This window comes from Cannabis sativa, chromosome 1 (assembly GCF_029168945.1).
Source record: "Cannabis sativa cultivar Pink pepper isolate KNU-18-1 chromosome 1, ASM2916894v1, whole genome shotgun sequence".
Taxonomy (NCBI): domain Eukaryota; kingdom Viridiplantae; phylum Streptophyta; class Magnoliopsida; order Rosales; family Cannabaceae; genus Cannabis; species Cannabis sativa.
Genome location: NC_083601.1, coordinates 16,009,690 through 16,035,027, shown reverse-complemented (window position 1 = coordinate 16,035,027; position 25,338 = coordinate 16,009,690). Strand labels below are relative to the sequence as shown.

General features: G+C 36.3%; 3 protein-coding genes across 4 annotated transcripts; 1 reads left to right on the top strand and 2 right to left on the bottom strand.

Annotated features, from left to right (window-relative positions):
• Positions 1-7,232: 7,232 nt before the first annotated feature.
• On the bottom strand, positions 7,233-10,008 carry LOC133031283 (uncharacterized). The gene is made up of 6 exons (XM_061104758.1): positions 9,877-10,008; positions 9,603-9,779; positions 8,801-9,493; positions 8,510-8,701; positions 8,097-8,422; positions 7,233-8,017 (listed from the first exon to the last, which is right to left on the bottom strand). The coding sequence occupies exons 1-6, from the start codon at positions 9,940-9,942 to the stop codon at positions 7,879-7,881; spliced, it is 1,593 nt and encodes a 530-aa protein (XP_060960741.1). The 5' UTR covers positions 9,943-10,008; the 3' UTR covers positions 7,233-7,878.
• A 3,064-nt stretch (positions 10,009-13,072) lies between these two features.
• LOC115704723 (receptor-like protein EIX2) lies at positions 13,073-17,361 on the bottom strand. 2 transcript variants are annotated; one of them, XM_030631929.2, is made up of 2 exons: positions 13,467-17,361; positions 13,073-13,356 (listed from the first exon to the last, which is right to left on the bottom strand). In XM_030631929.2, the coding sequence occupies exon 1, from the start codon at positions 16,541-16,543 to the stop codon at positions 13,481-13,483; it is 3,063 nt and encodes a 1,020-aa protein (XP_030487789.2). In that variant the 5' UTR covers positions 16,544-17,361; the 3' UTR covers positions 13,073-13,356; positions 13,467-13,480. The 2 variants fall into 2 exon arrangements, with proteins under 2 accessions (XP_030487789.2, XP_030487788.2); XM_030631928.2 differs by having other exon boundaries at positions 13,073-13,341; positions 13,467-17,360.
• Positions 17,362-20,024: 2,663 nt separating this feature from the next.
• On the top strand, positions 20,025-25,337 carry LOC115707275 (pentatricopeptide repeat-containing protein At3g49170, chloroplastic-like). Its single transcript, XM_061104747.1, has 3 exons — positions 20,025-20,328; positions 20,812-20,908; positions 21,856-25,337. Exon 3 carries the CDS (start codon positions 21,956-21,958, stop codon positions 24,884-24,886), a length of 2,931 nt encoding a protein of 976 aa, XP_060960730.1. The 5' UTR covers positions 20,025-20,328; positions 20,812-20,908; positions 21,856-21,955; the 3' UTR covers positions 24,887-25,337.
• Position 25,338: the final 1 nt, after the last annotated feature.

Below are 25,338 nucleotides of genomic sequence, written 5' to 3'. Positions count from 1 at the left end.
CAAGATCATTGTAATCACTGTTAGCCATTGCTCGGCTTTCATAACTTTCGAACCTCCTAGAAAAACTGGAGGTGCTTGCTTGCGGAACCTTTCATACAAGGGTTCCATCCGGTTCTTTGTCACAACTGGTTCGGCCTGCACAACAGGGGCAGGTGCCACTGGTATCTCTGGAACAGGCACTGCAGGAGGACCCTGCTGTCTCAAGAATAAAAATATGCCTTTCAATAGTACCCTTTAGCTTTTCCACTTTTTATATTTTCAGACTTTATTGTCTTCTATTCATTATTCTCTTAAGGAAAATTTGCGGCAAAAGTTTTTAAAAAGTTCAGTTTGATACAGATAAATCTTCAACCTCAAAAAATAGTAGTAATAGTCTTTAAGGTCGTGCTTTATATTTGTCCGTTAGTCCTAATTTTAACTGAGCCGTTTACTTTTTTAAAATTACCATGTGTCAAAATATTATTGGTCCAAATTATTATTTTAATTTTAAAAAATAAATAAATAAATAAATTATTTAAAAATAATTTTTTTTTTAATTTTCTTTATTTTCTTCTTCGTCTTCTTCGTCCTAGGGGTGTTCATTGGATCACATCCAATGGATTTGGACCTAACCGATCCAATCCAATTATTTATTGGATATTAAATTTTGCCATCCGATCCAATCCAATCGAATTGAGTCATCCGATCCGATCCGATCCAATGGAGGTATTGGATTGGATTGGTTCCAACCATTGGATGCATTGACTGGTTTTTTATTGCATTGGATTGGATTGGATCCATTCAATCTATTTTAGCTATCATTTAAGTTAATTTCATTAAAAAGGAAAATATATACAAAAAAAATATAATTTAAAACTTTATAATCCAATATACATAATAAACATTAGTTTAATCTAACCTAATTCTCATGATCTCATAATAAAACTGCTAAAAAATAAAATTTATTCAATATGCATTGACAATTTTATTAGCGTTTAGAAAGATAAAAACTAATATTTTTGATCTAAAGTTTTTTTTCTTTAATCTCATGTGTTAAATGTATATTAAATCAATTAATATATATTTTGAAATAAAATATATTACATATATAAAATTATAAATGTATTTTAAAAATATATAAATATAATTAGATGACCATTGGATGATAATTAGATCGGTTTGGTCGGTTATCCATTGTATCGGGATGTCCCATCCAACAACCGATCTGATCCGATTGGATTTTCAAAATTTACATTCGATCCAATTATGATTGGATATCTGATTCTATTGGATCAGTCGGTTGTAATTGGATTAGATGACTTTCTGCACACCCCTACAGTTTGTCGTCTTCTTCTTCTCCCAAATCCCAGAAACAATCAACCCCCAACCATTTAGCCTCCACACTCTTGGGTTCACCACCAGAACAACACCCACCACCATGAACATGGTGATGATGACCATGACCGTGCTATGGCTATGACTTTGTCGCGAGCCCTAATTTGCGATGGGTTCGGAGTACGGCGAGCAAGGTTATGTGGTCGTGGCACTCGTTGCTCTCTTCCTCCATCTTGGCGAGAACGTATTCGATGATTCTTCCATTGTAGTCTTTGGCTACCGTAGAGAAGTTGCAACCATGAGAGGATGTGGTAGAGGTAGAGGTAGTCTTCATATTTGAGTTTTTCTTTCATAGTCAAAATGTTATTTTAATTTGCTACTAAACGATTTTGCTTAATTATTTGGCTTGTTTTGTTTATCTGTTTGGGTGGAAAAAAGAATGATAACGGAGCTCTTTGAATGTTTGGTATATATCTAAACTAGGTAATATAATCACTCTTCGCGCGGCTAATTTAACTTTTTTTATTATTATAATAAATAATTACTTAAAAATATAATTATAATATATACTAAAATTATAAATATATTATCTTATGTAATATTATTATTAATAATTTATTTATTAAAAACTAAATGCACAATTTTATTAATTATTATTTATTAAGAAGTTTAAATTTATTATATATAGTATTTTAAATTACTTTGTTAAAAGAAATTATTTTTATAAAAATGAACAAGTAAGGTGGTGTAGAAAAAAATCACGGTGTTTCCCATAATACATTATTTTCATATCTCGATCATTCAAAATTATTGTTACTATTATATCTCATTAGTTATCTTATTGTATCTCACTTACTTTCATTACCGTATTGTATCTCACTTATTTTCATCACCGTATCTCACTTGTTGTCATCATTGTATCACATCAATTGTCATTACCGTAGTTCACTTGTAGTCGTCACTATTGTATTTCCCAAATCTATATCTTAATCTTAGATTTCATCTCGAATTTTAAATATTTTTAATATTTTGATGACATTAGAAAAAAAAATTCATTTGTTATTATTAATTAATATGTTTTAAAATATTGATTATTATTTTTTAAATATCTTAATTAAAAAAAAAAAGAAAAAATATTAAAAATGTGATATTTTAGTTATGAGAAAATTATATTTGATTTAAGTTTTAATATTTTTTTAGAATTTATTTCTTATTTTCTATTTTTTTAAATATTTAATATTTTTATAGAAAATTAAAATAATAGTAAAATATCAATTTGTAAATTTATGTTTTTTTTAAATATTTTATATTTTTATAGAAAATTAAAATAATAGTAAAATATCAATTTGTACATTTATTTTTTCTTTAATATTTTATATTTTTATAGAAAATTTAAATAATAGTAAAATATCAATTTGTAAATTTATATATTTTTTTAAATATTTTATATTTTTATTAAAAATTAAAATAATAGTAAAATATCAATTTGTAAATTTATTTTTTTTAGAAAAATTATTAAAATAATAGTAAAATATGGATTTATAGATTTATGCTTTAATAAAATATTAAAATTGAGAGAATTAAGGAGAGAAGAGAAAAATAGTTTTGGAGTGATTTTAGAATATCATGTCACCGCCTCATACTTCTCCTTTATAGATATATATAGATTTTTATAGAAAATTAAAATAATAGTAAAATATCAATTTGTAAATTTATTTTTTTTAGAAAAATTATTAAAATAATAGTAAAATATCAATTTGTAGATTTATGCTTTAATAAAATATTAAAATTGAGAAAATTAAGGAGAGAAGAGAAAAATAGTTTTGGAGTGATTTTAGAAGGGAAATTTCAATTTTTGACCCTAATAATACAAGCCATTTCAAAATTTATACCCTTCCTTAATTTGTACAAATGTAGTCCATTAATTACATGAACTTCCCATTTTACCTTTTTTTTTTAAAAAAAAAAAAAAGCTAAAATCTGAAAGTGGTATTTCTCTCTCTCTCTCTTCCCTCTTCCCTCTCTCTCTCGTGCACCACTCTCTCTCTCTAGGAAAAAATTGAAAAATTTATGAAAAAATTTCCCTCTATCCGTCCCACTCTCTTTATTTGCTGTTGAATGGTTGTTTTCTCGGTGGGTGTTGGTGGAAAACCGAAGCACAATACAACATCACTCAAGAATCTTACACCATTATAATGGGTAAGTTGTATTTTAAGCATTTTGTTTGACTTTATGTAGTTTAAAATTGTTACACGTGTGTTTATTGTTGGAACTGCTGTTTTTTGGTCTGAAATTGTTGAGATCTGGCAGATCTGCTTTTCAGTCGATTTCTGGGTTTTCCAGTGTTATCGATGATATGTCGATGATATGTCGATGGTTTGTCGATGATTACAAAGGAAAGGTCAGGGACGACCATTATCGACGTTATGTCGACATAATGTCGACATGTTGTCGACATCATGCAACCAACTTGGGATTAACTATTTGTCGACATTTTGTCGACATGTTTGTCGACAGAATGTCGACAACAAGCATTTTTGTTTTTTTAAGAAGTTGTCGATATTTTGTCGACATCATGTCGACAAAATATCGATGCAATGGAAAAATACCGTGGATAAAACATAAACATAACATAACATTAACAGAAAATAAAGTTCATTAAAAATAACATAAAAAAACATAAAAAAAAACAGAAAATAAAAGTTCATAAAAAAAAACAAACATTAAATAAAATAAACTCACCACAAACCATAACATAAGAAATTATTTTTTTTTAAATTCTTTGGCTTGTGGGTGAGCCTTGCAATACTTGCATAATGTTCCAGGCTTCACCGGTTTACCGTTGAAGATGCCCAGTTTGCAACGACGGCATCCTTCGGGGAACCCAGGTGGTGGAGCCGGCCATACACCAGTTTTGCAAAATTCTCTTTCAAGTTGCATGAACCTGAACTCGTTACCATTTCGTTCTCTTTCGAAAGCTCGAGCGGCGTCCAAAACTTTCTGCATTGCAGGAGTAACTATGCCAACATCAGGCTCCTGCTTCAGCTCTTCAGGAGTTAGGATGGGGAATTTGCCGTTCTTTCTTGGGGCCATATTTCAAACTTAAGAGAATAAGAGAAATTTTTAAGAGTAAGAGATAGGTAGAATACAAGAGCACTTATGAATAAGATTTCCCTTTGCTTTTATAGAGCAGTAAAAATGTTGGGAATGTATGAAAATTTAATGGTCATTAAATGCGTAACTGTACAGGGAAAACGCATGAAATGGCGTATTTGTCGACAGAATGTCGATACTATGTCGACATCATATCGACAACATGCCAATTTAGTGTAACTGCTAACACATTTGTCGACGACATGTCGACTTCATGTCGATATGTTGTCGATAGGACACGTGTCTGACATGCAACGTTTCAGTTGGGAAGGGTTGTTGGGAACGTAGGTAAAATTTATTAACATTAAATGTGCAACCGTTTTTAATTGTCAATTGAATGTCGATGGTATGTCGATATTATGTCGATGACGAGCATGGTTGTTGTTTTTGTCGACTGTATGTCGATAATATGTCGACACAATGTCGACAATCAGTGCCCTAATTTCTGGTGTTGTGCTTCTCGACATTATGTCTATTGATATCGATGGGATGTCGATTTTTATTTTTTTTTGGTGTTTTTTCCTTTACTCACCTTGTTTTTTTGGTTTGCAATTGCAGGAGACAAAGTGTTCCTTGTTGTATCGTACGATGGTGTTTGGTTATGTGAGAATTATAATTGGATCTACAAAGCAAATAGCAGCTTGACGTTGACAGTTACAACCGAGACAACCCTACAAGAACTGCGACAAATTTTATATGAAGAGTTGGAAGTTGATCCGGTAGCGTATGATTTAAAGTTGGAGATTTGTTCCTTGTACATGAAGGGAAAAATGGTTGCGCCAGAGGTTATTAAGAGAGAACGCCAACTGAGAACGTTTTTAGAGATGAGGGCAACAATGTCAAATACAGAGTTTATGCCATTATTCGTGACCAAGGTGAGAAAAGTTGGGAATTCGGAGCCTACGCCGCCTACTAATCCTCTCCCTCGGAGTGTGGTAGGGTCTTGCGTTCCCGAAACAGATGTTGGGATTGGTGTGAATGAGGAGGTTCCGGCCAATTTAGAGGTTCCGACCAATTTTGATGTTCCGACCAATGTAGGGCAAGAACAAGAAGCGACAGGATTTCATCAGTTTGAAGAGTTCGATACACCCTTCTATAATAATGATCCTATTGTAGATTTGAATATGGACGATGAGCATGATTTAGCAGTCGATGAACCCGTAGCGGGACCATTGTTGAGGTTAGAGTGTGTACCGAGTAACCAAGGTACACAGCGAGAACGACAACCTCGTAGTGAAAATCGCACTACACCTGGAACTAGCAGTAGTCGACCAGGCAGAACTGAAGAACATGCTCGTCATGCAACGTTCTCAACGTTCTCCTCTTTCGAAGTTTGTACCAAGTTCAAAGCTCCCATGTGGACAAAGGAAGATATAATGGAAAATCATGAGCTAACTACTTGTTTACAAAGTAAGGAAGCAGGGGTGATAGAGCTTGGTAATTTTTATGAAAACAAGGAAGAACTGAGACAAGTTGTGGGTAGGTTTGCCCTTAATAACAATTTCGAGTGGATGGTGAAGAAGTCATCCCCTGATGTGTTGTACGTTACATGCAAGGCTCCAGATTGTAAATGGAGATTGAGGGGGAGGAAGAAGATGCATTCTGACAACTTTGAGGTCACTGTATTTCACAATGAACACACATGTAACTTGAATGCGAGACGTTCAGATCACCGTCAAGCAGCACCATGGGTAGTTGGCCACCTTATTAAGGGGAAGTACACCCAAGACGGAACTAAGTACAAGGCTAAAGACATACAGAGGGACATGTTTGACAACTACGGTATCAGTATGAGTTATGTGAAGGCGTGGAGGTGCAGGGAGATGGGACTTACGTATGCTAGGGGTACGCCTGAGTTTTCATACATGAAGCTTCCTGGGTACTTGTACATGCTGGAACAGAAGAATCCAGGTACCATTACTGACTTGTACTTAGAGGATGAGCGGTTCAAGTACTGTTTTATATCACTCGGTGCATGTAGAAGGGGCTTTTCTTTTTGTCGTCCTGTTTTGAGTATCGATGGCACCTTCTTGAAGACGAAGTACGGCGGTATAATGTTAGTTGCTGTGGCATACGATGCGAACAACCAATTGTTGCCGGTTGCTTATGGTATCGTTGACAGTGAGAATAACGACTCCTGGACGTATTTCTTACAGAAGTTGAGGGTAGCAATTGGCGTGGTTGAGAACTTAGTGTTTGTGTCAGATAGGCATCAAAGCATTGATCATGCTGTTGAACTCGTTTTTCCCGAAGCAGTCCACTGTGCATGCTATCACCACATTGTTATGAACGTGAACGCCAAATTCAAAACTGATGCTTTTCACAACCAAATATATAATGTTGCTTACGCATGGTCGAAGACTGAATGCGATAGAGAGTTCGAAAAGCTTAGAAAGATGAATCCGGCCATTGCTGCATATGTGGAGAGTATAGGGTTTGAGAAGTGGGCTCACCCTTATTGTTTGGGCGATAGATACAACATCATGACGAGCAACGCTGCTGAAAGCTTCAATAGTGTCACAGAAGAGTTCAGGAAATATCCAATAACTACTTTGGTTGAATTTATCAGGTTCACACTCCAATCGTGGTTCGCTGATCGCCTCGAAAATGCTGACAAATGTGCCACCCCTTTGGCCACGCTCTTCGAAAAAAACTTGGCAAAAATTCATGAAAATGCAAGGTACAGGCGCGTCCAACGAAATGGAGCCAATTTGTATAACGTTGGTAGGGGACCTAACGGTGAAAGAGGTGGTGATGTGAATCTAGTTGAAAGAACATGCACCTGCGGCGTGTTCACGTTATTGAATTTCCCTTGCCTTCATGCATGTGCCGCGGCATTGAAAACGAACACAAGTGTGTACACGCTTTGCTCACCTTATTATTCAAAAGAAACGTGGAGGAAGATTTACGATGATACCATCAATCTCGCTGGTGACGAGGATGATTGGGTTCTCCCAGAACACATCAAGAATATGAAAGTTGGGGTACCTGTGGAAAAGAAGCCTGTAGGTCGTCCAAGAAAAAGCAACGCTGGAAGAAGACGGGAGAACCGTTTCCCGTCTGGTGATAAAAAAGGTTCTGTACCACGAAACTGCAGCCGCTGTGGTGCTTCAGGCCACAACAGAGCAACATGCAAAGCCCGCATCTGAGGCGTCTTGTACGTATTCGCTGGGAAATTTGATATATTGTAATGATGCATATTTTGTCATACTTATTTTTGTTGAGGTTGAATATTTTTCAAATATTTTAATTATTTTTAGGTTTAATAGTTATTTTTGTTGAATAATGTTGATATTTTATATTTGAAACCACGTATAATTATCAAAATTTGAACGAAAAGAAAATCTATATATACATAACTGTAATGTGAATTACACAAAATATACAATGTCCCAATAATTACACATATAATCAGCCGACATTTTGGTAAAATAAATCGACACACCACCGTTGACGAAACATGGCTATCCGGTCTGGCGTCACATCGGTCAATCCACGCTGCATCATGAGATGCTCCACATACTCAATGCAATACACGCCACAATCACCACTAAATGCAAAATAAAATGTAAAGTCAGTCTAACGTAAAACATATTTTAATACTATAGTACTTTTTTATCGCTATGTACCTGGTTGCTGACTTCGGAACTAAGTCGTGAGTGGCTCGAGTCGCGTGCATTTTTGGAAGCACCGTGATGTCACAGTTAGCTAACGCCATGATCTGGTTGTTATGTGGAAATTCCCCGGTTGCAAGGAGTAGCGAGGGCAGCAGTTCTGCCCAAACCTTCATGATGGGTTCCATGTCGGTCCAATGACAGACGCTGGAATCACAGTCGTAGACATTAATTTTCCACAGCTCTATGTCGACTTCAACTGTGACCCAGTGCCTTGCCGTGGGAAGGTTCAGAACGAAGTAAATAAACTCGTTACCCCTCCATCTCTCAAAGACTTGGGACTGTAATTACAGAGAACAACGAAACAATTAACAAACCATAATAATCTTCCCAAACAATTGACATTTAAAATCTTACTAAAACAATACCTTATGAGCCCCTGTGCAGTAGTCCAGGATATAATCCTCCCATTTAAAGTTTTTCCTCGGACCCTTGTGGCTCGTCCATGCACTGCTGATCATGGCGGTCACGAATGTGGAGAGAATGATACCCTTCTGAGGAAATGTCAGTGGATAGTCGGTGCGTCGCCTCCTCAGCATATGCATTGCTGCATCTATATGCTGCATATAAACGGAAATGTCAGTTACACAAAAAAATATATTAATTGCATTGTACATAAAGTTGAAAAGTGAAGTAATATTATAAAATACTTTACTTACGTCATCTGTAAGCCATTCCTTTGGTGTGAGCATTATCCAAAAGAATCCTGGACCGTAATCACCACTTCTCAAATCCCGAAGTCGGTGGTTCGGAATGAGTCCAACACACCACTTTCGGAAAGTGGTTAACAATTTCTCATCCGGTGGCTCCAGGGGATCAAAAGTCGAAGATGGCCTATGTCTCCTCTTCATCTCCGTATAGTCACCGAACCATACAGGAGGCTTTCTCTTCCTCTTCCGACTCTTAACCACTGCAGGTTGTGCCTCTATGGACAGAATCTCACCCTGCGACTCGGTGTCATGTACATGGATAAGAGGTTGTGCCTCGATCGGAGTCGCTGGAGCTCCCTCATAAGGATCGTAATCGTCGGGGAAGACCTCATCCTCTTCTACTGGGGGTGAAGCAGCTGGTGGTGGGGTAGATGGATCTGCTGGGGCCTCCGGTGCTGAAGCTGTCGTTGGCGGACGATTCAACATGGCCAATATGTCTCTGAGCTGCTCCATAATTACGTTCTGACCACCCTTCAGCTCTACATGGCTGGTCTCGTATGCCTTCTTCAGCTCGACATGAGCAGCATACAGACCCTGAGTGTCAGCCTCGATCCTATCCAACCGAGCCACTAAATCAGTGTACTCGGCACCCCGAACGCCTGATGCAGATGGTGCACTGGGCTGAGGTTCTGAACCAGTGGCCTGAAAAAATATATATCAAAAAAATACGGTAAGCATACGATATACCCTCCACTATATAAAAAAAATAATAAAAAATAAAGACATAAAAAAAAGTTCCAGAAATTGGTACCTGAGTGTCTCTTTCCTGAGTGTCTGGGACCTGAGTCTCTGGTACCTGACTACCTGCCTCAGCCTCTGTGTCATCCACAACATCATCAACCAGGTTCTCCACACCATCGTAAGATATTGTCCTCACAAATGCCTCCTCCTCTGTCCGTGGAAGTAGCCCCTTCACCACTTCCAGATTCTGTTTATGGTTTAAAAAATATCAAAATAAAACCATTTAGCATTTATTACAAGCATTTATGTTAAATAATTATTCAGAACATAAGTGAAAATCATACCCGTCTAGAAAATAATGCGCTGACGTCTTTCTTCCCAATATCGCCTTTGCTCGTCCAGCTAAGCATCCTGGGGAACCGAATCCCGTGGTTCGTGCCATACCTCTTGCCAACCTCCAAAATGGCCTCGTACGCCCAATATTAGACTGCAGGTGCGAAGCCATATGCTGTGTATTTGCACTCGTGCTGAACATCCGAACTCAGCTTCTTCTCGTAGTTGGCCTTCTGTTTCAACATGTCTTTCTGAAGCGAGTGCATGAGTCTGGCGAATGAGTGCTTCCCCCAAGGAATCCGGAAGAAGAACTCGAGGTCTTCCACATATCTAAGTATGTGAGGCGTGATCAGCGCGTTGGCCTCGCGGCCCAGAAGCACTGACTCCACAAACAAGCACAAGCCGAGCTTGTACAAGTCTTCCGGGTTCTGGCAGTTTGTGAACTGAAGTTGGAGTGCTTCTGTCTTCACACTATCAGACCGGTTGAAATATTTGTTGATCAATCGGTCTGACCCCGAGCGCGCGACCTGCGCAGCCTTCTCCTCTTCTGTTGGCCCCGAGGAGAAGTCCAAACCCGTAATGAGTGCAAACTCCAGCACCCCGAATCGGACCTCCTTCCGACCAACATAAAACCTCATCCTCAACTCCTCCTGAGCATCCACTTTCATTTTGTGGAGCATCAGCTGGTGAAATAACACCGAGGAGAATGTCAGTGGTACGACATTCTAGAAGCTCCTGAAACGGCTTTCCTTCGCCGTGTTATTAAGGTTGAACTCCTCAAACCGAGCTTTGATTTTTGCAAAAATTCCAGTGCCCCTATATGTGACGCGGCCAGTGAAATGCTCGGGTGCTGGAATAATGAGTCTGGGAGCCATCTGAAAAATCAAAGACCAAACAAATTTAAATGTCAAAAAAGTTAAGAAATGTCGACATAACATCGACATCATGTCGACATTCTGTCGACATTAACAAACATTCATAACTGGTCGATAAACAGTCGACATACGATCGACATTCTATCGACATTACCATAAGAGCAGTGGCAAACTACCAACATCGACAAGTTATCGACATACAGTCGACAAATCGTCGACATTATACCAACAAAATGAACTGGGACTTATAATCGACAAACTGTCGACATACAGTTGACAAATTGTCGACATCCTAACAGTAAACTTGCACAAGAATGAACTGCAACTTATTATCGACAAACTATCGACATACAGTCGACAAATTGTCGACATTCTAGGGCAAAACTACACAACATCAAAACAAAGGTAAAACCATCGACAAGTAGTCGACATTACGTCGACAACCTGTCGACAACAATGTTCAAGCACATAACCAGATACCTACACATATCGACATCCTATCGACATCCTATCGACATTTCATCGACAACTAAGTAAAAACACAGAAAACACCATTGAAACATATCCAACACATACAACATGCAACTATTGACATCTAAATTCGCATATACAATCTAAAACACACAAAATCTGAAGCACATACACAAATTCGCATTGAAATTTCTAAAATTTAAACAGAAAAAAACTTACCTTTTCGTGGTTCAATGGTTCACTTCAGTGAAGTTCAGTGCTTCGTCGTCGTCGTGGTCCTGGATCGTCCTCGTCGTGGTTCGTGAGGGGTTGTGGGTTCGTGCTCGTGAGGAGAACAGAGAGAGAGAGAGGGGAAGTCTGGTTTGTGGGTTCGTGAGTGTGGGAGCGGGTTGGTTGTGGGTTCGTGAGGGCTTGTGGGTTGTGGTTCGTGCTCGTGAGGAAAACAGAGAGAATGAGAGAGAGAGGGAACGTCTGAGAGAGGGAAATGTGGGGGGGGGGGGGGGGTTCGTGATCGTGAAGAGCGAGAGAGAGAGGGAGCGTCAGAAAGAGAGAGGGAACGTCTGAGAGAGGGAATTTTTAATTTAGGGGGTATTTTAGGAAACTTTTAAAATTATAGGAATAAATTTGTACAAATTATAAAGGGGTATAAATTTTGATATAGGTTGTATTATTAGGGTCAAAAATTGAAATTTTCTCCCTTTTAGAATACCATGTCACTGCCTCATACTTCTCCTTTATAGATATATATATAGATGGGTATTGCTAGTTTTATTCTATGGGGGAATTTCCATGGTTGAATCTTGTTTGATTATATATGGTTGAACTTGCATGGTGGTGAATCATTGATCCACCATATCTGAAATTCCCAGAGATTGCAGGGTGGTTACTTTGGTGAGAGGTTAGGGTCTGACAGTGAGAAGAAGAAGAAGACGACAAAGAAGAAAAGAAAGGAAAAGAAAAAGAAAGAATAAATAAAAAGAAAAAGAAAAAAAATATTTTAAATTATTTATTTATTTATTTATTTTTATTTTTTAAAATTAAAATAATAATTTAGACTAATAATATTTCGACACGTGTCAATTTTGAAAAAATAAACTGCTCAGTTAAAAATTAGGACTAACGGACAAATAAAAAATATGATGTTGAGGACTATTACCGCTATTTTTCGAGATTGGGGACTTATCTGTATCAAATTGAACTTTTTGAAGATTTTGCCGCAAATTTCTCTTATCTTAATGATGTCATTTTAATGCTTATAATATTTTGTCCTCCAAGTTGGTTTTTCTTATCCTGGTTGTCCCAGTGTTTCTAAACAGTGTTTCTAAACATCAGGTTTATGTATCAAAATATTTTTTGTTGCGAGACTTTAAAAAGTACTTATAGTTCTTTCCTTCTGAAAATGATTCTTATTATTTTTTTGCTTTGTGTATGGTTGCCTAATGAATAAACTCTTTTCTTTTTCCTCTTCCGTTTTTCCAATCAAAATTCAGGATGCAAATCAAACAAAATTCCAAGAACAAGTACTGCATTTCTTTCTCACTACCCACCCAAACAAATTTGATGACTAATTTAGCTACAACAAAAGGATCATTGACAAGGATAAGGAGTAATCATCAACTAAATTTGGACTTCCATAAAATTAAAAAAAAAAAAACCAAATTTGGGCCTTCTTCCCACAAGAAAGATGATTTTGTGAACTCTTTAATTATTTTCCTTTCTTGGTTGAGAACTTGAGATGCCCTCCTTAAGTTATTATTTTTCTTTTATAAGTTTGAATCTTTTGGACATTCTGTTTTTACTGATTGTTATTAGTAATATCTGAATATAATTTATAATTCAATATTCATTTTGTATTGCAGAGTTGGAAAAGAAACATAGACATAATATTATGAATAAAACATACTGTTTGACACAATCTAAGTAAACAATACAGAGAATGAGTTTGTGCAAAGTAAGATAGAATAATACACATTATGCCAAGCAATTACAGTCTTTAAATACCCAAACCAGACAACAAATAAGCTACAATTCCACACAACAAATAGCTCAACATAGTTTTAACTTTACAACTTATTTTATGAAGAAAAGTCCACAACAAGTGCTACTCTCTCCAAATGAAGGATGTATCTCCTGCCAAAGAACACTCTTCAATAGAAAAATATTGCTTGATATAAGTAATTCAACAGAAAAAATATATCTTGTTCAAAAAAAAAACAACAGAAAAAATATATCAATAAAAGAATAGTATGTTTTACCTGACAATTTTTTATCAATTGTAGTATTTTCGCCTTATTACTTGTGCATTTACGTACGTCCAATCTTCTACATCATTCAAGAGGTTGAAAAATGCATATCTCCAAGATTTCTTGAAGATTAAAGTGCAACAGATTCCCCAAAATCCAACCATAAATCCAACTGCTAAGCTGATGAAAAATCCTTTACTTATAAATGCATCTTCATTTTCTAGGTGTCCACCAAGCTTAGAAGTAGTAGGTTCTTCTTCTTCACCTGGACATTTTTTCTGAAGTGGGGATCCACAGAGTTCCGGATTCCCCATATATGCAGCTTCATCTCGAGTTTGGAGTTGAGGGCCTGTTGGAATTTTTCCAGACAAATTATTGTTGGACAAGTCTAATGTATTGAGACGATCCACTTCTGATAATGTTGAAGGAATTTTTCCTGAAAAGTTGTTCCTTGACAAATCAAGAGCATCTAGAGATACCAACTTCCCAATCTGAGTAGGAATTTTCCCACTTAAATTGTTTCTTGACAAGTTCAAAGAAACCAAACCATTAAGTTCAACAATTTCTCTTGGAAGTTCTCCTGTCAACTTGTTGCTCGAAAGATCAATCATCTTTACAAGTCGAAGAGTACTTTTGTACTCAGATAGACTTCCTTTCCAGGTCAACGAAATTTCATCGTCATAGGAGGAGCTTCCATTTCCAGAATGGGTAATAGTTGTATAGTCAATAAAACTATCATCTTCATTGTTTTTCATTGAAGTAAAGTTACCAATACAAGTTGGTATGTTTCCAGATATGTCATTTAGAGACAAATCCAACACTTGAAGATGTACCAAATGATCTAGATTTGTGGGCATTTTGTTATTAAAATGATTGGATCTTAAACTAAGAATAATAAGTTGTTGAAGACTTTTTCCGATCCACATTGGTATTGGCCCTTCTAATCTGTTATTTCCTAAGTCAAGAACTTCCAATTCGCGACAATTTTTCATGGATGAAGGCAGTTTCCCAACAAAATTGTTTTTGCTCAAATGTAATGTGCTAATCCAAGATAAATTTCCAATAGAATTAGGAATTTTTCCTGATAGCTTATTGTTTGACAAAATGAGAATTTGTATGGCTTTATGTTTCGAAAAACAATTTGGAAGCTCCCCAGTCAATTGATTATCAGAGATATCTAGAAACGATAAGTACTGATAAGTAACATTGCAAATGGCATTTAGACTTGAAAATTTATTTCTGGAAAGATATAATGCTTCTGCTCTGAATAAAAAAATTGGTATGGGACCAACAAAATAATTTGAACTTAAATCCACCTCAGTAAGATTCTGCATTGATGAATAATCTTCCACTACTTCTCCACTAATTTGGTTGTTAGAAAGATTCACAAAAGATAATTGAGAAGTGAAATTCCAAAACCAACTGGGAATAGATTGTGAAATTCCAGAATTTGAAACATCTATATGTGATAGATTGCTTTGATTTTGCAGCCACTTTGGAAACTTAAGCCCAACTCTACAATTTGCAAGTCCCATATATTGTAAATAAAAGGGAGGAATCCATTCAGGAGATACATTCATTTGTAGGTAATTAAATGATAAATCAAGATAATACAATCTTGAGAGTTTTGAAAAATGAGCTTCACCAATCACACCTTCTAGAGAATTCTCAGATAGATCCAAAATCTCCAAATGTCTTAAATTGCCAATACTTTCAGGTACAATTCCTTGTAGTTGATTTAGATTAAGCCGCAACTCTTTCAAAGATGAAAATAGTGTATCATCGACAAATAATCCAGTCATTTTGTTGCAGCACAAACCTAAATACTCTAAGCAATAATGTGCACAAGACTTAGATGACAATTGACTAAGATTAGGGAGCCATCCACTAAGATTGTTGGCACCTGCCTCAAATCTTTGCAGTGTACATATATTCCAAAGTGATTTAGGAATTTCACCTATGAGATGATTAAATCCAAGATCAAGGTGTTCTAAGGCAATTATGTTTCCAAAATCATTGGGTATACAACCTTGTAATTGATTAGAACTGAGATCAAGATATGTAAGTGAAACCATGTTACCAAAACCATTTGGAATGTAACCTTGTAATTCATTTCTAGATATAGAAATGTATCCAAGGCTAGTCATGTTTCCAAAAGTGTGTGGGATTGAACCATTTATGCTATTAGAAGAAAGATCAAGGTACATTAGAGCAGTCAAACATCCAAAAGATGTTGGAATTGAACCTATTAATCCATTATGAGAAAGATCAAGGTATGTTATAGTAGTCATGTTCCCAAAAAATTGTGGAATGGAACTTAACATGTTATAAGAGAGATCAAGATGAACAAGATTGGGAAGGAAGCTAAACAATCTTTGGTGTGTATCAAGAGATAGATAATTCCCAGAAAGACCAAGAGTAGAAATAGATTTTGAAGAGTTAATGAGAGAAGGAAATGAAGGTGCTATATCATGAAGACCACACTCACTTAACTTCAAATTTGTTAGGTGGGGGAGTTTGCATATTGGTTGCATCAGATTATTCATTTTTGTCAAGTCCATTCGACTTAAGTCAAGTTGTCTTAAAGAAAAAAGGGTAGAAATCCAATCCAGATTTCTTATAATAAAATCATTACCACTAAGATCTAGAAATTGCAAACTAGAAAGGTTTCCGAGTTGATGAGGAATTTTTCCACTCATGAAGTTGTTAGAAAGGTTGAGGTACAATAATTTGCTAAGACTACCAATAAAACTTGGGATGTGAATTTTCTCCCAATAAATAGAACTAAGACGCAAATAGCTCAAATATTGCAACTCAAGTAGTGAAGAACTTATATATTTACCTTCAAGAGCCAACCCATAATCATCACTTTGGCCAAAAGTTGAAGGTGAAATGTCGAGCATGATGACATGACCGGAGTTGTTGTCGCAACGAATTCCAACCCAATTGCAACACTCTCTTTTCTCTACTTCACTCCCCCAAGAAGAAAGAAGAGGAGCAACATAGTCATTTGATTCGTAGAGCCCATCTTTGAACTTCAGAAGTGCTTCTCTTTCAACTTGTTTGCACCTGATCAAATGCAGAGACATGTCTCATGTAAAGTTAAATCACCATGAACACAAGAAGTTCAGGAGTAAATCTATCCATAATACTGGCAACAAAGTTTTAGTTAATTCCAAGAATAGATATAATAAATACAATCCTTCAAGACCTATATATAGAGTAGAGTAATGTAATTATTCTATTCAGTAGTGGAATTCCTCCAAAATTTACCAATTTTACTATTTCTTAGTGGAATTTGACATGCATGCATTAATTACAAGTGCTAATATTCAACTATACTTCAAGAATGAGTATATTATGTGCCAATAATTCAAGAGGTTGAATGATGGATTTCAAGTTTTATGTGGACTAATGTGATTGTGTAGATCAGTGGGGGGAAGACTTGCAAAATCTACCGTTTACTAAGTTTCAAAATTTGAGTTTATTTATTTCGAGTTTCGTGGATATCGTCTATTCCTTTGTAATTGGTGTTTTAATAATGATTAATGAATATCTTCACTCTTAAAGTTAAAAAAATAATAAAAAGAAAAAAAAGTTGCTACTTAGAAAATTTTCTTTCTTAAAACTTTTGGCCTAAAACATAGGATGCTTCTACCTTCAAAATGGCATTTCTTTGATATTTTCGACATCCAAATAATTTAATTTTTTTTTTTTTTAGATTTTACAAAAAATGTTCTTGAGATTTGTTAGAGAAAACCATCATTTATTTATTTATTTATTCAAATGTAAATTTGACACGTCATGGAAAATTAACTATTTCCATTAATTATTTATAATTAAAAAGTGAGTTTCATTCTATTTTAATTTATATTATAAAAAGATATTATAGAGAATGTTTGACTTTATAACTAAAAAATTATTTTCAATTTTTAATAATAAAAAATAACTTTTAAAAACTATTAGGGATCGTTTGACCAAATTTTTTAAAAATTGAGTTTTAAAAAACTAAAAAGTAAAAAATATCAAAACATTGTTTTCTGTTTTAAAAAAAAATTGTCTAACATATTATATTTTATATTTTGCTCACATACCCAGAATTTGGACCTAGATCCCTACTTGGAACTAGACACAGACCCCAACTCTCCTAGACCTGGGACGCGAATCCCCGGCCCTGCCCCAAACCCCAACTCGGACCTGAATTCCTGACCCTGGACCCAGACCCCGACACGGACCCAAAACTAGATTTGGGTCTGGGGTCCAAGTTTGTGTCGGGGTCTGGGGTCCAAGTTCGTGTTGGGGTCCGGGGCAGGGTCCGGGTCCGAGGTCTGCGTCTTGGGTCTAGGGACTGGGTCCGGGGTCCAGGCCAATTACGTTTCTTAGGTCCGGGTCCAAATCCGGGTTCGGGGTCTAGGACGAGGTCAAGGGTCTGGGTCGGGGTCCAAGGCTTGGGGTCTGAGTTCTAGGTCGAGGTTAGGGGTCTAGGTCGGGGTTCGGGGTTTGGGGTCTGGGTCGAGGTCAAAGGTTCGGGGTCTAGGTTTGAGTCTAGTTCTAGGTTCGGGTCTCGAGTCCGGTTCCTAGTTTGGGTTGGGGTCTGGGTTTGGGATCTAGGTCCATGTCGGGATCCGGGCATGGGTCCGAGTCCACGGTCCACGTCCCAAGTCGGGGGTCTGGGTCTAGTGTCCAAAATCTGGATCTGGGGTCCGGGGTTCGGGTCTGATTCCAAGTTCGGGTCTGGGTCTGAGGTCTAGGATTCGAGTCAGGGTCCGGGGTCTAAATCCGGGTCTGGGTCCGAGTTTAGGCTAGGTGCGGGTTTGGGTCTGAGGTTCGATCCAGAGTAGGAGTGGTTCATGTTATGGTACGGTGTATAATATTGAATTTTTATATATATAAAAAAAAATCTAACAATAGTTTTAAAAATTATGAGTCAAATACCATTAAATTTTTTAAAAATTAAAAAATAATTTTCTATTCTCAATTTTAAAAACTGAAAAATAAAAATATCACCAAACAACTCCATAGGATCACAAAAAAGAAAGAAAGAAAAAAAATAACTAGCCCACTTCATCAAATCATATTCATGTATTAATAGGGGCAAAAAAGTTCTATGAACAAGTCATGATTTGATTTTATTTTTCTAGCAATATTAGAATACAAGTTTATATGATAGAGTACACGTACTTAATTAACACATCTTTTAAAGTTTTGAAAATTTTGGTATAATTTACAATTTAAAGAGTAGGATTAAAATATTTATTTTGCTAGTGTATAAAATAATAATAAAATATTTGATTTTTATTTTGAGTGTGCTAATAATTTTTTTTAAAAAGAACAACAAGTTTATTAAATAGAAAGATAGATGAGAATCACATGGGAAATTCCCTCTCCTTAGACAACATCAGCACCACTGCTGCAGACTCTAGCAATTTTTGCCAAACCATCAACAAAAGACAACTTATTACGATTAACATAAAAGAAATCATAACAGTAAAAGTGCTTAGTTAAGTCTAAAATAGATAGTGATAAGTTTAGGAAATTCCAATTAAGGATACATCTCCTGTAATCCAAAGTTTGAGTAACCACCTTAGAGTCAGACAGCACATGAACCTCCTGCCAACCTTCCTGGAAAGCCCAGTTAAGAGCCAACTGAACAGCTTTTGCCTCTGCTTCCATAGCTGAAGTGGCAGTGGTACGTTCTAGCATGAAACCCCACACCGCCACTTCATGCTAGAACGTACCACTACATTCCTATGTGTGGGGTTTCATGCTAGAACGTACCACTGCCACTTCAGCTATGGAAGCAGACATTCCTACCCACACACCAAAAGAAGGATTAACCACTACAACTACTAAACCAGCAGCTCCCTCAACCCACGATGCATCTGTCATCAAAACAAATTTAGCTGAAAAAGTTCTTCCATTAGCCACCATAGGCATCTTCAAATTTAGTGTGCTAAATTATTCTTCAAAATTTGCATATGTCTTAAATAATTAAAATTTGTAATATAAATACAGAGATATAAGGTAAATTTAATAACACTTTAATTTTTTGTTTCTTAAAATTAAAACAGTAAAAAAAAAAAATTAAGATGATTATTCTATAAAACTGTTTTCACTTTTAAAATTTTTAATTAAAAATTAAAATTTTGAAAAAAAAAATCACTTTTAAATTTTTTTTAAACTTTTTTTAATTAATATTTTAAACTCTGACTCTAATATAGACTTTGGAATTCGAACAACCCAGACTCCAGCGCCAGACTCGGACCCTAACTCCAGCGCCGGATGCAGACCCAACGTCAGTCCTAACCTCAATCCTAGATCAAGACCCAACTTAATTAAAAATCAACAAATAAAAATGAAAAAAAAATTGCAAAACATATTTTTTTTTATTTTTAAAATTGAAAAACAAAAGTTGTTGAAAACATAATATTGTTTTTCAAAAATAAAAATTTTAATTTTATTTTTGTAATTAAAAATTTTAAAACACACCTAAAAATTATAAAAAACAAAAGGGGTGTATCATACAATTTTCTAACATTTTTTAGAAATTGAAACAATTAACTAGAAATTAAAATTTCTCTTTCAAAAAAAAAATATATTAAAATTTTAAAGCAAATGTAGTGCAGTGACACCTTAAAAAAAACGTTCTTCATTTTTCAAAACTCAATCCAAATTGGTTTCCTAGTTTTAAATTACAAAACTGATAACGATATTCGATTTTCCAACGCTTTCTTGCATTCCAAACACGTTTCTCCTCTTTCCCTCCATCAGCCGACGACGACGATAGTAAGAACCTCGTGCGACATTGCCGGTCTACCACCTCCATCCGCCGCCGTACTCCGTTCCCACCACACACACGCTGACATCGTTGTAGGTATCTTGCTTCTCTCATACCCACGCTGGCAGCTCACTCTTGCCTTCATTTATCTTCAGTCACTCACAATCCCTTTCCTTTCTTTTCTCACGTTCATCGAGTCATGTGCCTTTTATTCCCCCTCTCTTTCTGAGTAGGGTTATTACATATTTGATGTTTCTTAATAAGAGAAAGCATGTTTCAGGTTCAACCTTTAGTAATATTTGCAATATGATTATGATACTGTCTATTTGACATATATGATGTTTGATAAAATGACTCTGTGAGTAATTGATAGTTAATTCTTCCTGCGCTTATTTCTAGTTCATATGTGTATAAAACAATTTTCTTGTACTTATATTAAAGAAGGGTATCTTTGTTGGCTTTTGGGATTTCTAAGCTTTTATGTATGTGTTTCAAGAAGTATACTTTTTATTTGAATTCTGATTGTGTTCATGGAATGAGTAGTGTGCTTGTATTGAATTTTGAGTGTTTCCTTGTTAGGGCATCTCCATCTCTCTTCAGTCCCCTCCTAGCTGTGCGCCTGGTCGTACTCCCAACTCCAGATTTACCTCTCCTCTGCCATCAGCCACAACATAAGGTATCTCTAAAATCTGATTTGAATGTGTATATTTATATATATAAAAATATTTTGAGAAATTATGGTTTTAGTTTTCATGTAAAATTTCCTGAAATGGAATCTGTTAATTGTTCATCAAATGGCGGTGGAAAATCCTTCGCTGATTCTATGCTGTAAGACTGTAAATGGGGCTGCCTTATTTTTATATATAAGCTTGTTTTCGAATGGGATGATTCTCGGCAATGAATTTAATGGACTTCAGAAAATGCTTTGTTGTATGCTAGAATTTACTGCTTGTTCTTTTAATATGTCAAAACAAATAAAGTTTTCAATTTGTTGGAATTATCATTACTGGCTAAAACAAATTTCTTTAATAAAACTAGGTAACTAGAACAGAGATTTGTCTCTGGAAAGTATATCACAAAACATAGTATAAATCTAGAGCATGATGATGATGTATATACTATATGAAAAAGAGTGAAAGAAGAAGAAGAGATTGAGATCTCGGCCATGATTTCTTTTTGGACGTATGGACTTATTACTGGCCATCATATAACATATATTTAGATCTACATAATGCCATAATGAATACAACCTTTTATTATTCAAGCAGCCATCCCATTTATACTAAGTGAGAGACTCCACTATCCCATTTATAAACCTTTCTTTTATAGTATATAATGTGCATCATTCATGTTTAGTTGCTTCTCATTTCTTTCGTCATTTTTTTTTAAATCTTAATCAATAGCTGGTATTGTTTTGTCATTTGTTAGCTACTTTAGATTTTGTTTCTCTTGTTTTTAATGCAGTGATGTTGCTTTACACACGTATTTACTTTGTTTTGTGCATATAAACCGTGGAAGGTTGAGATAATTTGTGTGCATATAAACTGTGGAAGGTTGCCACAATTTCAAAATATCTAGCTTGGTATTTATTTATTTAAACTTTTCCCATAATACACGTTACAGGGAACGGAAGTAGCTGTATTTGATGCATTTGATGCTCAAAAACTGTCAAAGATGAAGCTCTGGGTTCAAGTTCATGGAATTCTAATTTTTTGCTCCGAAAATGATTGGGCCTTCACCTGGTTTTCAAGGGATGCTGTTGCCCATCTTCCATACCCGCATTCTGACTCTGAATTCACCTTCCCTTGTTTGGTTAAAGTCTTGGGCTAGTGCTGCACTTAGCCTGTTGGAATCCAACCCCATAAATGAATTGACAAATGAAGCTCGAAACTCTCCAAGTCAGCCTCAAGAAAGGTTATGCAGAGGACCTGGAAGGTTAACTGGAACAAGGCATAGTTTAGAGAGAAGTGAGAAGAAGGTAAGAAAAAGATCTGTAAAATTTGAGAGCCATGAGAGACTAAGAAGGTTTTCTATGCTGCTACGCACGAGTGCTTCAAAAGGATCTTTGAATCATGGCAAGGCGATTCATGGGCAGGTGATCAAATATGGGATGGACCCGGATTCTCATGTATGGATCTCGTTGGTTAATGTTTATGCTAAATGTGGGGATAGGGTGTATGCACGGCAAGTGTTTGCTGAAATGCCAGAGCGAGATGTTGTGTCTTGGACTGCTTTGATACAGGGGTCTGTAGCTGAAGGGTATGGAATTGATGGTGTTCTTCTGTTATCCGAGATGAAGAAGGATGGCATAAGACCAAATGAGTTCACTTTGGCCACTGGTTTGAAAGCTTGCTCTCTTTGCTTAGAATTAGATTTCGGGAAACAATTGCATTCTGAATCTCTTAAAGCTGGATATTTCTCGGATTTGTTTGTAGGATCCTCACTTGTTGACCTTTATACAAAATGTGGTGCAATGGAACTTGCAGATAGTGTGTTCTTTTGCATGCCCGAGCAGAATGCTGTATCGTGGAATGCACTGCTTAGTGGATATGCTGAGAAAGGAGATTCACAAGAGGTTTTGAAATTATTCTGCAGAATGAGGCAATTAAAAAATGTGTTAAACAATTATATTTTGTCTGCCGTTTTAAGGGGGTGTACAAATGGGGGAAACTTAAGACAAGGGCAGGTCTTGCATTCTCTGGCCTTAAAAGTTGGGTGTGAATTTGATGAATTTCTGGGTTGTAATCTTGTTTATATGTATTCAAAATGTGGGCTAGCAACAGATGCCTTAAAAGTGTTTGTGAGGATCAAAAATCCTGACATAGTAGCCTGTAGTGCAATGATTACTTGCTTTGGTCAGCAAAAGCAGTGGCAAGAAGCTGCTCATCTATTTCGTCTAATGAGATGTATAGGCATTCTGGGAAATCATTTTAGTTTCTCGAGTATTCTTAGCTCTGCCACTGATATGGGAGACCTGCAGTATGGTGAAAGCATCCATGCTTGTGTTTGGAAATCTGCATTTCAATACGATCTAACAGTCAGTAATGCTCTGATCACAATGTATGCTAAAATTGGATGCGTGCAAGATGCCATTCGGGTATTTGAAGCTATAAAAGATTGTGACTTAGTTTCATGGAATGCTCTTTTATCCGGATTCCATGATTATGAAAATTGCAATCTAGGACCAAGAATGTTTCGCCAGATGCTTGTTGAAGGTTTCAAGCCCAACATGTACACATTTATAAGCATTTTAAGGTCTTGTTCCAGCCTCCTGGATGTAGGTCTAGGGAAACAAATCCATGCCCATTCCATCAAAAACAGTCTTCATGACAATGTTTTCATTGGAACAGCTCTCATTGATATGTATGCTAAAACCAGGTGCTTGAAAGATGCAAATTTAGCTTTTAGTAGACTGCCTAATAGAGACCTCTTAACTTGGACAACCATTATTACTGGCTATGCACAAACTGGTCAGGCAGAAAATGCTGTTAGTTTATTGAATCAGATGAGAAGAGAAGGTGTAAGGCCAAATGGATTCACTCTTGCTAGCTGTTTAAATTCTTGCGCACGTATAGCCACCCTGGAACATGGATTGCAGCTCCACTCTTTGGCATTTAAGGATGGGCACACAGATGATTGTTTTGTTAATAGTGCACTAGTTGATATGTACGCAAAATGTGGATGCATAGAAGATTCTGAGACTGTCTTCGAAGGCTTGGTTTCACGGGATACTGTCTCATGGAACACCATGATATGTGGATACTCCCAACATGGCCAAGGAGGGAGAGGTCTTGAAGCTTTTAGGAAAATGTTAGATGAAGGTACCATGCCAGATGAGACCACCTTTATAGGTGTGTTTTCTGCCTGCAGCCACTTGGGTTTGGTTAAAGAAGGGCAAGAGCACTTCAATTCCATGATCAAAGATTTTGACATTAATCCTACAATTGAGCACTATGCTTGTATGATTGGTATCCTTGGTCGGGCTGGAAAATTCACAGAGGTTGAAAGCCTTATTGAGAACATGAAAATAGCTCCACAAGCCATAATTTGGGAGACTGTTCTTGGGGCTTGTAAGTTTCATGGAAACGTGGAGTATGGAAAAAGAGCTGCAGAAAAGCTTTTCGAGCTCATACCGGAAATGGATTCAACTTATATTTTGCTATCTAACATTTTTGCAGCCAAAGGTCTGTGGGATGATGTCAGAAATGTCAGAAAGTTAATGGGCAGTCAGCAGGTAAAGAAGAAACCTGGTAGTAGCTGGGTTGAGGTTGATGGACAAGTTCACGTGTTTACCTCTCAAGATAGTTCCCATCCTAAAATCAAAGAAATCCATTTTGAACTAGAGGAACTGGACAAAAAGATGGAGTTGGTAGGTTACATACCACAAACAGAATATGTGCTTCATAAAATGACAGAGAAAGAGAAAAGGAAACATCTTCAACATCATAGTGAAAGATTGGCTCTTGCATTTGCACTGATATACAGTCCGCCTATAAAAGCAATAAGAATTTTTAAAAATCTACGCATCTGTGGTGACTGCCACAATGTTATGAAGCTTGTCTCTGGTATTACAAATAGAGAAATAGTTGTTCGTGACAATAAGCTATTTCATCATTTTAAGTTTGGATCATGCTCTTGCAAGGACTTTTGGTAATCTCATCGCAACATATATACTTGGACACAAATCTTCAAGCTAAAGAAACCTGGCACCATTCATTTAGATGTACATGCTATTTATCTTCCTCAAGTAATGCTATGTTTCATGAACAAGCTCAGCTGTTACCCTGGCAGGCACAGGATAAAAAGGAGAAGAGAAGAATTCAGCTAAGCAGGTTTTGATATGCCTGTCAAACTCTTTTTTTTTTACTCACTTTGCTCTACAACGTGTACGTGCATTGTATATTTGAAGCCTCTTCATTCGTAATTTTTTCTCAAAAAGCCTTTAGTTTATATGTAAATGTGGATTTTCCATGCTTTGTGTGTGTACGTGTATTGGAAAATAGAGAATGGAGTTTTAATTGGTCCGTGCTTATGCTTGAGGAGCATAGTTGGTCTTGTTGAGTCTGAAACATTCTATAATGTTTTATTTTCTATTGTTTCTTTATC

Excerpts from the sequence above, each read along its gene's own strand:
- LOC133031283 (XM_061104758.1), bottom strand. The coding sequence starts at position 9,942 with ATGCTTAGCTGGACGAGCAAAGGCGATATTGGGAAGAAAGACGTCAGC. Across the intron at positions 9,780-9,876 it reads GCGCATTATTTTCTAGACGG|AATCTGGAAGTGGTGAAGGG; the intron begins GTATGATTTTCA and ends AACCATAAACAG. Across the intron at positions 8,018-8,096 it reads GTTCCGAAGTCAGCAACCAG|TGGTGATTGTGGCGTGTATT; the intron begins GTACATAGCGAT and ends TTTTGCATTTAG.
- LOC115704723 (XM_030631929.2), bottom strand. The coding sequence starts at position 16,543 with ATGTCTCTGCATTTGATCAGGTGCAAACAAGTTGAAAGAGAAGCACTT.
- LOC115707275 (XM_061104747.1), top strand. The coding sequence starts at position 21,956 with ATGATTGGGCCTTCACCTGGTTTTCAAGGGATGCTGTTGCCCATCTTC.